Below are 14,018 nucleotides of genomic sequence, written 5' to 3' on the forward strand. Positions count from 1 at the left end.
CAGAACTCTGAGCGACCCTCTGCAGGGACACCACAGCGTCTCTGCACCTCTATGAATAGACTCTGTGGGTGTGTGTGCACACACGTGACACAACAAAATGAAATGATTAAAACTGTATCATGAACGTATCGTGCATATGACGTACGTCTGACTGCATGTTTTTACACTTTCAACATGTTTTATTGAAATATGCAAAATAAAGTTTCTTTGGGGAAAAAGTGTTTCCTGTCCTGTGAATGATGTGCTGCAGGGGTCAGAGCAGGACTTCTGAATCAAACGTGAGTGTTGAGTGCTTGAGGAAGTCGTGGTCCTGATAGTGTGTTTTGCAGTTTGTCTGCATGTATTTATAGAAACCTGTTGCATCACCATTGTGACAGACCCCTCCTCACATTCACTGCACTTCAGCCTGATGCTCAGACAGTCAGCAGCGAGACAACATGGACGTCACAGCTCTCTGCATCAGACTGTGTGAGTACTGACTCTGTCTCCGCCCGATCCAAGCTAAACGATGAAGATGAAGATGCTCCTGGCTGTGAAGGCTTCCAGCTGAAGTGTTGTATTTGACCTTCAGGAGCAGATCTTGTAGCTTTAGGATCTGACAAAGCATCTAGATGTTGTAAACGCGTCTCCGTGATGCTCAGCTCTGTTCTTTTGTCTCTGCAGTGATGAATGTGTTATTCCTGCTGAATGCGCTCCATCAGGAAGTTGGTAAGTAGCAGCTCGTTGATCAGTTATATTGATGGATTATTTTGAGGGACACAGTGTTTGTGGTAGATTATCAAACTAATGAAGAAGGTCGGGAAATATCTCCTGTCGTGGTTTTGGTGAACTGACTGTTCATGAAAGTTTAACAGGAGTGCTGTTGCCTTCATTTGCTTTGGTTTGCTTCTGTTGTTGTTGAACTTTATTCCAGTATTTTACACGTGATTTGAGAACAAATCTTCTTCTCTTGCTTTGTTTCAGATTCAGTGTCTCTTCATGTCGTCCCGAACAAACTGCAGTTCTTTGAGTACGAGTCTCTAACTTTCCATTGTGAGGCGTTCAGTGGCTCCACTGGACTGAAAGTTGTGTTTAAGTTAAAAGAGGAACTTCGCTCATGCAAAACTGCAAGTCAGGTGACATCAACAGGTTTCTCCTGCAGCATTCAAATTCTTTACACAGAGGACAGTGGAGAGTACTGGTGTGAGGCTGGAGGGGGGAGGAGAAGCAACAGCATCAACATCACTGTCACTAGTATGTTTTCATTCAGTCAACAAAAATGTTGAAGTTCATCATGAGTTTGATATGAAATAACATCAGATGAACGTTGTTCAGATGGTTCTGTGATCCTGGACAGTCCTGTCCTTCCTGTGATGGACGGAGACGCTGTGACTCTGCTGTGCAGAAACAAGATGGCTTCCTCCAACCGCACAGCTGATTTCTATAAAGACGGCCTCCTCCTCAGGAGCAGCTCTACAGGAGGGATGATCATCCCCAGCGTTTCCACGTCTGATGAAGGACTCTACAAGTGCAGATTCTCTGATGGTGGAGAATCACCACAGAGCTGGCTGACCGTCAGAGGTGAGACGATGAAGAGTTCAAAATAAAATGTCCTGACTGCTGTAAAGTCGCTGAATGTGTTTGTTGGTCCCTCTCTTAAAATACTGTCAGATTCATGGCTTCAGTGGTTGATTTAACCATGTGGAACAAGTGCAACAAAATTTCGAGGTGTTTCTGAGGCTCTTTGTCTGACGTTTTGTCGCGCTGCAACCTTCATTTCTCCCAAACTTTCAGCACCGACCAGACCTGTCTCTTCCAGTCCCACCCCATGGATGGCTGTCGCTGTTTTACTGGCGGTCCTGCTGTTGGTGGTGGGGCTGCTTCACCTTGGCAAGCGTCCTTGGCACAGAGGTACAGATACATCTCAAACTGCTTTGCTGTTGTTGTGCTGCACTGCGCCTGCAGGTGTTGATGCACTGTGAGTGTCTGTGGATGGACGTCAGTCTGTCCATCGATTACTCGTCAGTTCTGCTTCTGTTTATTCCAAACACGTCACGTTCTGTGTGCGCTTCCCCTGAACGGCATCTCGACATCTTCGCTACTTGTCAGGCCGGGACTGAATAGAGGACTCAGGTGCAGAGTGGCAACGTAACAGGCTTTTATTGTACACACAAAAACAACCAGTGACCTCTTCGATGAACGTGAAAGCAAGTGGCTATGAAACTTATTCTAGATTGACACGTCCTGGACCAGGTAGTGGCCAGAACATGAGGGAACAAATTAACCTATAAGAAAAACAACACAAAACGCTCTGAAGAGAGGGATCGAGGCTATAAAATTTAGAAAACAGAAATCGCTCCAGAAGGAGGAAAAATAACAAAACTATCAACAATTATCTCTGAAAATTATGAAACAAAAAGCGCTCACAAGGAGGATAATGATTAGGCTACGAGGTAATTTCGATACTGGACTATTAGGCTAAAACAACTGAAAAACTCTCACAAGGAGGACTATGAAATATCTAGGACAAAGACTACTAAACCTGAACAACAAAAAAACACTCACAAGGAGGACTATGATTATACAAGGAAATAACTAAGGAACTCAAAAACTCAGAACTAGACTATGAAAATTTTCAAAACACAAAACGCTCACGAAGAGGATCAAAGGCTTACTTGGCAACTTGAACTATGGCTGTGGATCTTGGGGGGCACGGGTGAAACGACCATCTGACGAAAAACACACTGGCACGGGACAAGGGAGACGCAGACTATTTAAACACATGGAGGGTAATAGGCAACAGGTGGAGACAATAGGTAATCAGGAGGACGCACCAGTGACACATGAGGGAGGGCAAGTGCTCTGAAACGAGAGGAGAGTTAGGTTCACAAAATAAAAACAGGAAATAACAAGACAAAAACCCAAGACGGGACAAACCTCACCGCGGTGTGACAGAACCCCCCCCTCTAGGACCGGCTACCAGACGGTCCAGGCTGGTCACGATGCCGTCTATTAAAGTCCGCAATGAGCGTCTTGTCCTCTATGAAACGGGAGGGGACCCACTGTCTTTCCTCCGGGCCGTAACCCTCCCAGTCGACGAGGTACTGTTTACCCCGGCCCCTGTTGCGCACCGCCAACAGGCGATTCACCTTATACACGAGCCCCCCATCCAGCATCTCCGGAGGAGGAGGGGGAGGGAGGGTTGGGACCATGGGGCTCTCCTTGGCAGGCTTAACCTGGCTGACATGGAAGGTGGGGTGGACCCGGAGGGAGCGTGGCAGGCGGAGACGGACAGCGGCCGGGCCGATGACTTTAGTGACGGGGAATGGTCCGACAAAACGTGGTGCCAGTTTCTTCGAGGGGACCCGAAGGTGCAAATCCTTTGCCGAGAGCCACACCTTCTGTCCGGGTTGGTAGGCAGGTGCCGGGCGTCTCTTGCGGTCCGCTGCTTTCTTGGTCCTGTCCCCCTGGCGAATGAGCACTTGGCGAGCCGCCGCCCAGATGCGGCGGCATCGGCGGACCATGGCATGGGCGGAGGGGACTGAGACTTCGGGTTCTTGGTCTGTGAATAATGGGGGTTCATAACCATATACACATTTGAATGGGGAAAAACCTGTGGCTGACGTGGGTAAAGAGTTGTGGGCATACTCCACCCAGACCAGGTGTTTGCTCCATGTGGAGGGGTTCTGGGACACCAGGCACCGGAGGCCGGTTTCCAGCTGTTGGTTGAGACGCTCGGTCTGGCCGTTAGCCTCCGGGTGGTATCCCGAGGTCAGGCTGGCTCTGGCCCCGATGAGCCGACAGAATTCCCTCCAGAACCGTGACACAAACTGAGGGCCCCGGTCTGAAACAATGTCTTTTGGGAATCCGTGAATTTTGAACACATTGTTAATCATGATTTCAGCCGTGTCTTTGGCTGAGGGGAGCTTGGGTAAAGCTATAAACCGGGTCATTTTAGAAAATCTGTCGACAACGGTGAGAACTGTGGTATTACCTTGTGAGACTGGAAGCCCTGTGACAAAGTCCATGGATATGTCGGACCACGGTCTGGAGGGAATAGGCAGGGGTTGCAACAAACCCGTACGTGACCCGGAGGATGGCTTGTTTCTAGCACAGACCGAACACGCCTCAACGTACTCCCGGACCTCCGGCTCCATGGACGGCCACCAGAACCTCCGCGAGATGGCGAACATCGTCCGCCGAACTCCCGGATGGCAGGAAAGCAGCGAAGAGTGAGCCCAGTGGATCACCTGTGGGCGCAGATTGAGAGGGACAAACAACCGATTATCTGGGCACCCACTAGGTGGCGGGGTCTCCCCATTTGCCTGCTTAACCTCCTTTTCTATCTGCCAAGTTACCGCTCCTACCACACAGGTCCGTGGAAGGATGGGCTCAGGTTCCTTGGCAACAGGCTCGGGGTCATAGAGACGTGACAGAGCATCGGGTTTGACGTTCTGGGACCCCGGCCTGTAAGAGAGAGAAAAAGAAAAACGGTTAAAAAACAGCGCCCACCTGGCCTGGCGAGAGTTTAATCTCTTGGCTTTGCGAATATACTCCAGATTTTTATGATCTGTCCAGACTATGAACGGGTGCTCAGCCCCCTCCAGCCAGTGTCGCCATTCTTCCAGCGCCACTTTTACAGCCAGCAGCTCCCGGTTGCCCACGTCATAGTTCCTTTCTGCTTTGGATAGGCGCCGCGACAGGAACGCACAAGGATGCATCTTTCCGTCCTGCTCCGAGCGCTGGGACAGCACAGCCCCGATGCCCTCATTGGAGGCGTCCACCTCCACCGTGAATTGCCGCTGGGGGTCCGGCAGAGTGAGGACCGGCGCTGTGGTGAAGCAAGTCTTGAGCCTCCTGAAAGCGGTCTCGGCTCCGGGTGTCCAGGTGAAGCGCACCTTGGGAGAGGTGAGAGCATGCAGGGGAGCTGCTATAGCGCTGAAGCCCCTGATAAACCGCCTATAGAAGTTCGCAAATCCGAGGAATTGCTGAACCTTCTTGCGGCTATCGGGTGTGGGCCATTCAGTCACCGCACTTACTTTCGCCGGGTCCATCTGCATCTTCCCAGGGGCTACGATGAAGCCCAGGAAAGAGATGGTTTCGGCATGAAATTCACTCTTTTCAGCTTTGACATAGAGCTTGTGATCTAGCAATCGCTGCAATACGACCGAGACGTGCTTCTTGTGTGTCTCGATGTCAGGTGAATAAATAAGGATGTCGTCAAGGTAAACATAAACAAAATGATCTATGAAATCTCTTAAAACGTCGTTGATCATGGCTTGGAATACAGCAGGGGCATTGGTCAGACCGAATGGCATAACTAGATATTCATAGTGGCCACTGGGGGTATTGAACCCTGTCTTCCACTCGTCACCCTCCCTGATCCTAACTAGATGATAAGCATTCCTCAGGTCTAATTTAGTAAAGACTCTGGCCTGTTGGAGCTGATCAAAGACGGTGGACATGAGCGGAAGTGGATAGCGATTCTTAACGGTTATGTCATTTAACGGGCTGTAATCTATACAGGGTCTGAGGGATCCGTCCTTCTTGGCCACAAAGAAAAACCCCGCCCCGGCCGGGGAGGATGACGGGCGGATTAGACCCGCCCTAAGAGAGGTTTGAATGTATTCATTCATGGCCGCTCTCTCAGGGCCGGAGACCGAATACAGTCGGCCCTTGGGAATGGTGGAGCCGGGGATGAGGTTTATGGCGCAATCATATGGTCTATGAGGAGGGAGTGACATAGCTTTGGTCTTACTGAATACCTCACGGAGGTGGTGGTAGCATGCGGGCACGGATGTCAGGTTGGTCTCGGCGTCTGTGGTGACATGAAAAGAGACATGGTTAATGGCAGACGTGTTATTTCCTTGAACTGTGTTGACCCCGCAGTGATCGCTACAGTCATGCCCCCACCCCCTTATAGCCCCAGTTTTCCAGTCTATGTGTGGGTTGTGTCTGCATAGCCATGGATATCCGAGAACCAGAGTCTGTGATGTGGATCTGAACAGGAGAAAGTTAGTACATTCCTTGTGCCCGCTTATAAGCAGTTCCAGTGGCTCAGTGGTGTGCGTGATAAAAAATAGTTCTTTGCCGTCTAGGGCCCGGGCCCGAACAGGGGTGGGCAACGGCATGGACTTTAACCCCAGCTGGGTGGCCAAACCCCAGGACATTAGACTTTCATCGGCCCCTGAGTCAATAAGCGCTTTGAGACTAGTGGTGGTGTTACGGTGGATTACCTTGACCGGGGTGAGGGCTCGTGGAGATCGGTCCGGCGTCGCGACCGCACTCTCCGGTTTAAGTTTCTTGGTGGGGCATGAGGCTATGAGATGACCAGCCTCCCCGCAATAGAAGCACCGACCTTCCATCAGCCGACGCCGGCGCTCCTCAGGGTTTAACCGCGCCCGGCCGAGATGCATGGGTTCGGGACCTCCACTCGAGGAGGCGGGGAAATGTGAGTCTGGGAGCGAGGATCGGGGTTCCAGCCACACCGGTGCCGGAGCGCGTGCGAGTCTTTCCTCTGTGAGCCGATTTCCTCGGCAATGCTTGAGCTCTTGTATTCGGTTGTCGGTGCGGATGGCCAGAGCGATGAGCGAATCCAAGTCAGGAGGCAAGTCCAGCGGAACCAGCATCTCCTGGATGGATGAAGACAGCCCTTTCAAAAACACGTCGTATAACGCCGTGGAATTCCACCCACTCTCTGCCGCCAGCGTGCGGAAATGAATGGCGTAGTCGCAGACAGAATTTTTGCCTTGTTTCAGTCCACTCAACTCACGAGCCTTCTCCCTGCTGGTTGTCACCGGATCGAATGTCCTCAACAACGCCTCTTTAAAGTCATTGAGTGCGTTACACAGAAGTGAGTCGCGATCCCACTCCGCCATAGCCCAGGTCCTTGCCCGCCCGGTCAGGTGCGAAACCATAAAGGCGATCTTGGATCGCTCTGTGGGAAAAGTATGAGGAGAATGTTCAAAATGGATGGAGCAGTCTGTAAGGAATGACTTACACTGTCCTGGTTCTCCAGAATAACGCTCCGGTGGTGCCAGCTTGGGACCTGCTCCGCTGAAAGGAGCGTGCTGCACCGAACCCGTGGCGGGAGGTGGAGGCTGTGGCTCTGCAGGAGGCATGGTGGTTTGCCGCAGGTGGTCGACCAAGTCCCTCACCTGGGACGAGAGTTGCCCGAGTTGGGAAGCCATGACCGCCTGAAACTCCTCCTGACGGGAGATACGGGCTTCCTGGGCGTGCATGGCGGCCGTGAGCTGGTCGGTCTCTGCTGAGTCCATACTGGCCAGTGTGTACTGTCAGGCCGGGACTGAATAGAGGACTCAGGTGCAGAGTGGCAACGTAACAGGCTTTTATTGTACACACAAAAACAACCAGTGACCTCTTCGATGAACGTGAAAGCAAGTGGCTATGAAACTTATTCTAGATTGACACGTCCTGGACCAGGTAGTGGCCAGAACATGAGGGAACAAATTAACCTATAAGAAAAACAACACAAAACGCTCTGAAGAGAGGGATCGAGGCTATAAAATTTAGAAAACAGAAATCGCTCCAGAAGGAGGAAAAATAACAAAACTATCAACAATTATCTCTGAAAATTATGAAACAAAAAGCGCTCACAAGGAGGATAATGATTAGGCTACGAGGTAATTTCGATACTGGACTATTAGGCTAAAACAACTGAAAAACTCTCACAAGGAGGACTATGAAATATCTAGGACAAAGACTACTAAACCTGAACAACAAAAAAACACTCACAAGGAGGACTATGATTATACAAGGAAATAACTAAGGAACTCAAAAACTCAGAACTAGACTATGAAAATTTTCAAAACACAAAACGCTCACGAAGAGGATCAAAGGCTTACTTGGCAACTTGAACTATGGCTGTGGATCTTGGGGGGCACGGGTGAAACGACCATCTGACGAAAAACACACTGGCACGGGACAAGGGAGACGCAGACTATTTAAACACATGGAGGGTAATAGGCAACAGGTGGAGACAATAGGTAATCAGGAGGACGCACCAGTGACACATGAGGGAGGGCAAGTGCTCTGAAACGAGAGGAGAGTTAGGTTCACAAAATAAAAACAGGAAATAACAAGACAAAAACCCAAGACGGGACAAACCTCACCGCGGTGTGACACTACTTTTACTGTGAGATCAAGGATTGAAGGAGTTGGTCAACAACAATGTGGCCACTGATGAGGTGTGGGGCAAAAACCAACAGAAATCAGCCCGGGGGTGGTCTGAACCAGCGAATCTGTTACTGTTTGGTGAAGCGGTGCAGTGCAGAGGTTGTCACTGATAACCCAACAGAAAACCAGCTGCACAGCACTCCAAAGAAGTTCAGAAAGTCCACAGGGAACCTTTAGCTGAAGATCAATAAACCCTTCCATATCCCTCGGTATTTGAGGACATTGTCATCTTTCTCCAGATGCAAACTGTTTGAGGTGTCTTTAACATGCTCCTGGTTATTGATGCTGTTATTTTTCCTTCTGTGTACTGCAGCACAGCTCCACCCGTCCACTCGAACACCTGCTGCAGGCTCAGATGAGAAGCGAACAGGTTAGAACACAACATGTATGAGTATACTGTTGTAGGAATGTAAAGCTGTCGTTCTTTAGGATGTTTGTATTGAGAGTATTTTATTTTATTAGAAGGGTTCAGAATATACATAAAATACAGTTTATGAAGCAAAACAATGCAAATACATTCAGACATGCAGGCCCAGCCATCCCAACACCCCCAGATTCTCCTAAAAAAGCCAAAGTACATACAGTAAAAAGCTAAACCCATTCAATTTAAATATACCAACAAATATCCATGTCCATATCTCAAGTCTAATTCGAAGCATGTGGAGGCAGGAGCAGGTTGGATGAAGTTCAGTGAAAAGTGATGAAGAAATGAAATGAAAGGTGGTGATAGAGAAACGCACTGGGCGGGACGGGATCAGCTGGAGCTTTGAACTTAAAGGCACGTTGCACGTTTCTTGTGACGTGCAAAGTTACTAACATCTTAAATGCAATGACCTGTAAAAAAATCAAACACATTTAAAGATAAATTTGACTTTTTAAACCAAGCAACAAATAAACCAGTAAAATCTGAATTTCCTCATTAATTTTTCTCTGATTTTTAATTGAATGATTTTCTACTTGTGTAAAGAAAACTTTTTTTCCAGTGTCTGTAGAGTCCCGGGCAGCAGACGGTGCGACGTACGCTGTCGTGAGAAAAAACAAGAAGAAGAAAGGTACTTCATCTGAAACTGTTTAAATTTTACTCCGTCATGTCACCTGCAGACCAAAGCAGCATCGTCATATTTAATTTGACGAAACAGCTCAAACTCATTTGGTTCATAAACTCACCACCACACACATGAATGCTAACAGAGGGAGAGCAGAAGTACGACCTCGGCGCCACAGACAGAAAAAGGTTGTGTGAACTTCCTCCAGTCAAACCACAGAGAGGACGAGGCCGAGTGGGGGTCATGACGTGGCTCTAATTTGAGAGCTATAGTGGACCTGCAACCTTTTCCTCCACCTCCTACAAAGACCACTAGTTTCCTCTGACGAATGATCTCATGATCTCACTCCCTTTGCTCAAACTTGAAAACACTGACATTGTTCTTCACAAAGCTGTGAATCAAAGCCACAACACACTGGAGATCAGATCAGTCCAGTTTTTAACCATTTTTAAAATCTTGTTGTGCGTTTAAAACAAACAAGTGTTATTTATTACCAATATGTGGGTTTTTTTGCCAACTTTGGACAAGCTATAAAATGTATTAACCCCTTGACGCCTGAATTTATTTAGAATTATATTAAAAAATTAATTTTTTTGTGTTTTTGCTTTCAGATTGATCCTAAATTAAGAGGAGTTTGTTAATTGTTCTGTAGCACATACAATAGATATAAATTTAGGTATGATGCAAATTAGCGACAACAGGCGTTAATTCAATAAAAATACTTTTTTTTCAAAATTAATAAATCATAAAAGCCATTCAAAATTAATTTATTTCATCAAAACAGCCACAAAATTGGCTTACAACCATGACATCGTAACAACAATTAGAACAGGGGTTCTTTCACTTTGACCGGTCCGACGAGAAACCAGTGCTTGCAAAGGTTCCTAGGTGTCTGTTGAAGATGCACAAACCGGCTTTAGAGGAATGCAGCGCGATTCGGCTGCAACGTGGATTAAAGTGGGAGGATGCGAATTCGCAACAATCGGCGTTAAGGGGTTAACTCTGGACAGAAGAAGGCTGCTTCCCCTGCTTAGAGCCTTTATGCTAACATACGATAACTTCTTCCTGCCAACAGTTTCTAACGGACAGATGTGAGAGCAACACGACCTCATGAATAGAAACAGCACATCAGCTTTTTACGCCTCATTTAGAGCCGTCTGCATTTTACATTTTTACACGTGTTGGAAGGGCAGGAAAGGACAAAGTCAGGTGACCTTCGTCGTCATAGTAACGATAATAAACTTGTGGTTAACTTTGTGAAACCATCGTAGTCGGCTCAGTTTAGGAAACAGAACTTCTTCTCTTGGTTTGGGAAAAGATTATGGTCTGGGTCTTATTCACGCACCGTTTGGTGAAGACCAAGCTGGTCAGAACTGATCTTTTCAGATAACTGACACATTTCTCAAAATATCAAACTGGTCCTGACAGATGCTTGAATTCAAGCTTCAAAGGGAACAAACAGATATTCCAACTCATCTTTACGAGCTAACACCGTCTCTCTCCGTCAGCTGAGGACGAACTGATGTCTGCGCCCGTTTACTACACCTTTGACCAGGTTGAAACTCGACAACTGGGTGAGACTCATTGTGATTTAAAAGCTGTTTGACTGATCATGATGAGTGTCCAGCATCACAGTGATATGTGTTTCCTGGACAGGTACCAGCCCGCCTTTAACGGAGGATTCCCTCTATTCCAGAGTCCAGCTGGTAAGACTGAAGACAGTACTGGCTTTAGATCAATCAAAGATGATTATTGGCTTCAAACTCCTCCTCTGTGAAAGTCCTGTGTTTGAAACTCCAGCTTAACGTCACTAAAACATTCGTCTAAACTTCATGATCATTTCAAACGACCCCACTGAGCTGTAACAATAACAACAAATAACAAAATGGCAAAATGTGTTAAATCACCCAATCACGCTTCACGGCCTCATGTCTTCTTCTTAGTTTTCTTTATTTTAACGCAGGAAGTCTTGAAGCAAATCTTGTTAAAAAGCAGTTTCAGGCATTTTTATAACTTCTGCAGTGCGCTGAATGTTTTTCACCGCCTTTACGTACTTTCTCACTGACATGCTGAACGTTTTGCGAACACATTTCCATTTGTTCTGTTCCTCCTGTGTGTCTCACAGGTTGCCGAGTGATCGCCGACAGGAAGAGGAGCTTTAAGAGACGAGTTCGCTGCTTCACACAGCGACACAGCGGCACCGCGATATGAGCTCAGCTACACTGAGTGTTGTAACAAGCAAAGAAAGGGTTTGCAGTCTTTCAGACCCAAATCTGCTCACACTTCTGTACGAAGTGATGTGAAAGAACACATTTCTATCTGGTATCTCAGAGAGCTGGGCAGACATGATGGAAAGTTTAAAGCATTTATAGACATGTGGTTAACGGTGACGCAGCGATCGTCTGAGCTCGTCGGGTAATTAAAGCGTCTGTGTTGCTTATTTCTGGAACAGTTAAACCAGCTTGTTCCGTCTGCTCAGGTATCTGAGAAGTCTTCAGCTTTTAATACGCTCGCTGTGGTCGACTGCTGACCTCGTGCTGCTGCCGCTGCCGCCGCTGCTGCTGCCGCTGCGCTCTCTGAGGGTTACTGATGCTAAGAAACGAACAAACTGCTGTCACAGTGTCTAAAGGTCGTGTTCTAAGTATCAAAGTGTGTGTTCGTGTTTGTTCTGTGATGCAAAATGTCACCATTTTCTGCGTGTCCGTGTGATTTTGAGCATGTTATTCGTCTGTTCTTGTATTAATGAAAGGGGTTTAAGCGGCGTGTGTGATTCATTTAAACAGCTTTTAATTTATTTGAGAAAAGTTGGGCGGTGGAAAAAATCTGTAGACAAACTGCAGCATTTTCTGTGATGAACCAGAGAGCGGCAGAGTTTCCCTTCGTGAAAGAGACTCGAAGAAACACATCCACATCCATCCTTTGTCATGGCTTTGTACCGCAACACCCATGAGCCGTGGCTGCTGTCGCTACGGAAACTAAATCAGGCAGAGTCGCCCACCAGTCAATCAAAGATCCAGAAATCGGTGTTACTGGTGATTCAACCGAGAGAGTTTCATGCTCACCCAAACCGTACATGTGCTCCGAGTCCGTTGGAAAAATGAACCAGAGGCGACTTCACAGCTCGCAAACTGTTTGCGGCTAACATGTTGCCAAACCATGCTATCTGTGCTTGTTTCTATTCTCATTAAATGTCCATTAGCAAGCTTGTCGCACAGTTGAACAGACTCTGCTTCCTGTCTCAGAACTGTCTGAAAACCACTGATAACACATGTTATGCTGGAGTTTACTGATTGTGCAGCAAAATGCTGCCACCTGATTGGAGAGTTGTTCGTCATGCTGTAAATGCAAATAAAAAGTTTGTTAAAAAATCCTGAATTTTGTTTATTGTCATATTTCAATGTCGACCAGATAATTGAATTATCCTTGATAGTAAAAAAACCCTCAGAATCCTAAAGACTACATTTGAAACACCAAAAAGGCCTTCATAGTGGAAGCATTTCTCTTTCCGGAAAGTAAAACTGTTTCTGGAGGTGCCTCCCATGAGATGAGATCGCACACAGCCTCGTTAATGCTGACGCAGAGTTAGAGTTTTTTTCTGCTCAGGTTGTTCTAGGTCACCTGGTTCTCAGGTGTTCAGATCAAACCCTGAGTCAAATAACAAAAACAAAGATGAAGATAAAGATAAAAACACAGGAAGTCAAACCAGATTTCACTTCATCTTACACTGACAGCAGACTCTGACTTTTAAGCTCATTTAATTTTAATAATTACAAGCATAAAAGGTAGTGTATATATATATATATATATGAACTAACGAAAGCAGAATATTTTAAACACACTTTTCTAATAGTGTGTATTTGACATACAGTACTTCATTGAGACAAAGTCAAATTTGCAGATCCTGATCAGAATCACATGGATCTTTGTGATCTTTGTGAATCCAAAGAATTCCTTCCGTCAGGTTTTCTGTTGCTGAATTCATTCTGCATGTAAGAATGTAAGAATGTCAGTGACAGACTGAGACAGGACTTTCCAGGATTTAAACATGTTGGATTCAGTGTTTTTCTCTTCCTCTTTGCCCTCGTCAGAAAGAAGACACATCTAATAGCTGAGATGGATCTGCATGAGGCAATGTTTATTTTTTTTTATTCTTTAAGCATTAACTTTCTTTGTAATTCGATAACGTTGTGATCACATGAGCTCTTCATGAATCTTTTTGGGCTGAAGTATTGTACTGTGGGTTTATGAAGCTTGGTCCTGTCTGAGAGTATAATACGAGCCGAAAGTGCTCGTTTCCTCTCATCAGCTTCTTCATTTATTCCCAGTTATCAGCTCAGACCCACTGAGGAAAGTTTTAGTTCTGCTTTTTCAGTCTGAGGTTTACACTGGTATGTTTCCGATTTCATCACCGTCGAGTCAAGGAGGAGTTTACAGGAATATATTGAACACAATGTCCAGAAGCATTCTGCTTTGGCAATTATGGTTCAGGAAAAAGACAAAGCGCAAAACACGTCACTCTCGCCATGCAGCTGTCAGCCCAAAGGAACATCTGGCCGATTGTCTGGAGGACAAAGACTACGATGAGCTGCTGCAGACTGTTCAGACTTAAACACGTCTCATCATGTTGTCATTGTCGGTGCTGACTGCTGCCAAGCTACTGCAGGACGCACGACACGAGGTGCATGAAACCGGCTATTTTAAAAACCGCTGCATGACAAAGAACTTTTTCTGTTCTAGCACAGGCTTTAGGGCCAGCGTATCAATCCAGCTGCACGGCCCCGATTGAGCTGTTTCAAT

The 14,018-nt window shown here is 46.7% G+C and overlaps 1 protein-coding gene across 1 annotated transcript; it reads left to right on the forward strand.

Annotated features, from left to right (window-relative positions):
- Nucleotides 1–391: 391 nt before the first annotated feature.
- Nucleotides 392–11,432, forward strand: LOC121626993 (Fc receptor-like protein 5). Its single transcript, XM_041965752.1, has 9 exons — nt 392–468; nt 664–708; nt 964–1,233; nt 1,315–1,560; nt 1,774–1,890; nt 8,489–8,545; nt 9,159–9,227; nt 10,730–10,795; nt 11,347–11,432. The coding sequence occupies exons 1-9, from the start codon at nt 438–440 to the stop codon at nt 11,430–11,432; spliced, it is 987 nt and encodes a 328-aa protein (XP_041821686.1). The 5' UTR covers nt 392–437.
- The last annotated feature ends 2,586 nt before the right edge of the window (nt 11,433–14,018 follow it).

This window comes from Chelmon rostratus, chromosome 23 (genome assembly GCF_017976325.1).
Source record: "Chelmon rostratus isolate fCheRos1 chromosome 23, fCheRos1.pri, whole genome shotgun sequence".
Classification (NCBI taxonomy): domain Eukaryota; kingdom Metazoa; phylum Chordata; class Actinopteri; order Chaetodontiformes; family Chaetodontidae; genus Chelmon; species Chelmon rostratus.

Bases quoted from the DNA above. Each gene is read 5' to 3' on its own strand.
- LOC121626993 (XM_041965752.1), top strand. From the start codon at position 438: ATGGACGTCACAGCTCTCTGCATCAGACTGT. The intron at 469-663 runs GTGAGTACTGAC...TTGTCTCTGCAG, and splicing joins AGCTCTCTGCATCAGACTGT to TGATGAATGTGTTATTCCTG. The intron at 10,796-11,346 runs GTGAGACTCATT...TGTGTCTCACAG, and splicing joins GGTTGAAACTCGACAACTGG to GTTGCCGAGTGATCGCCGAC.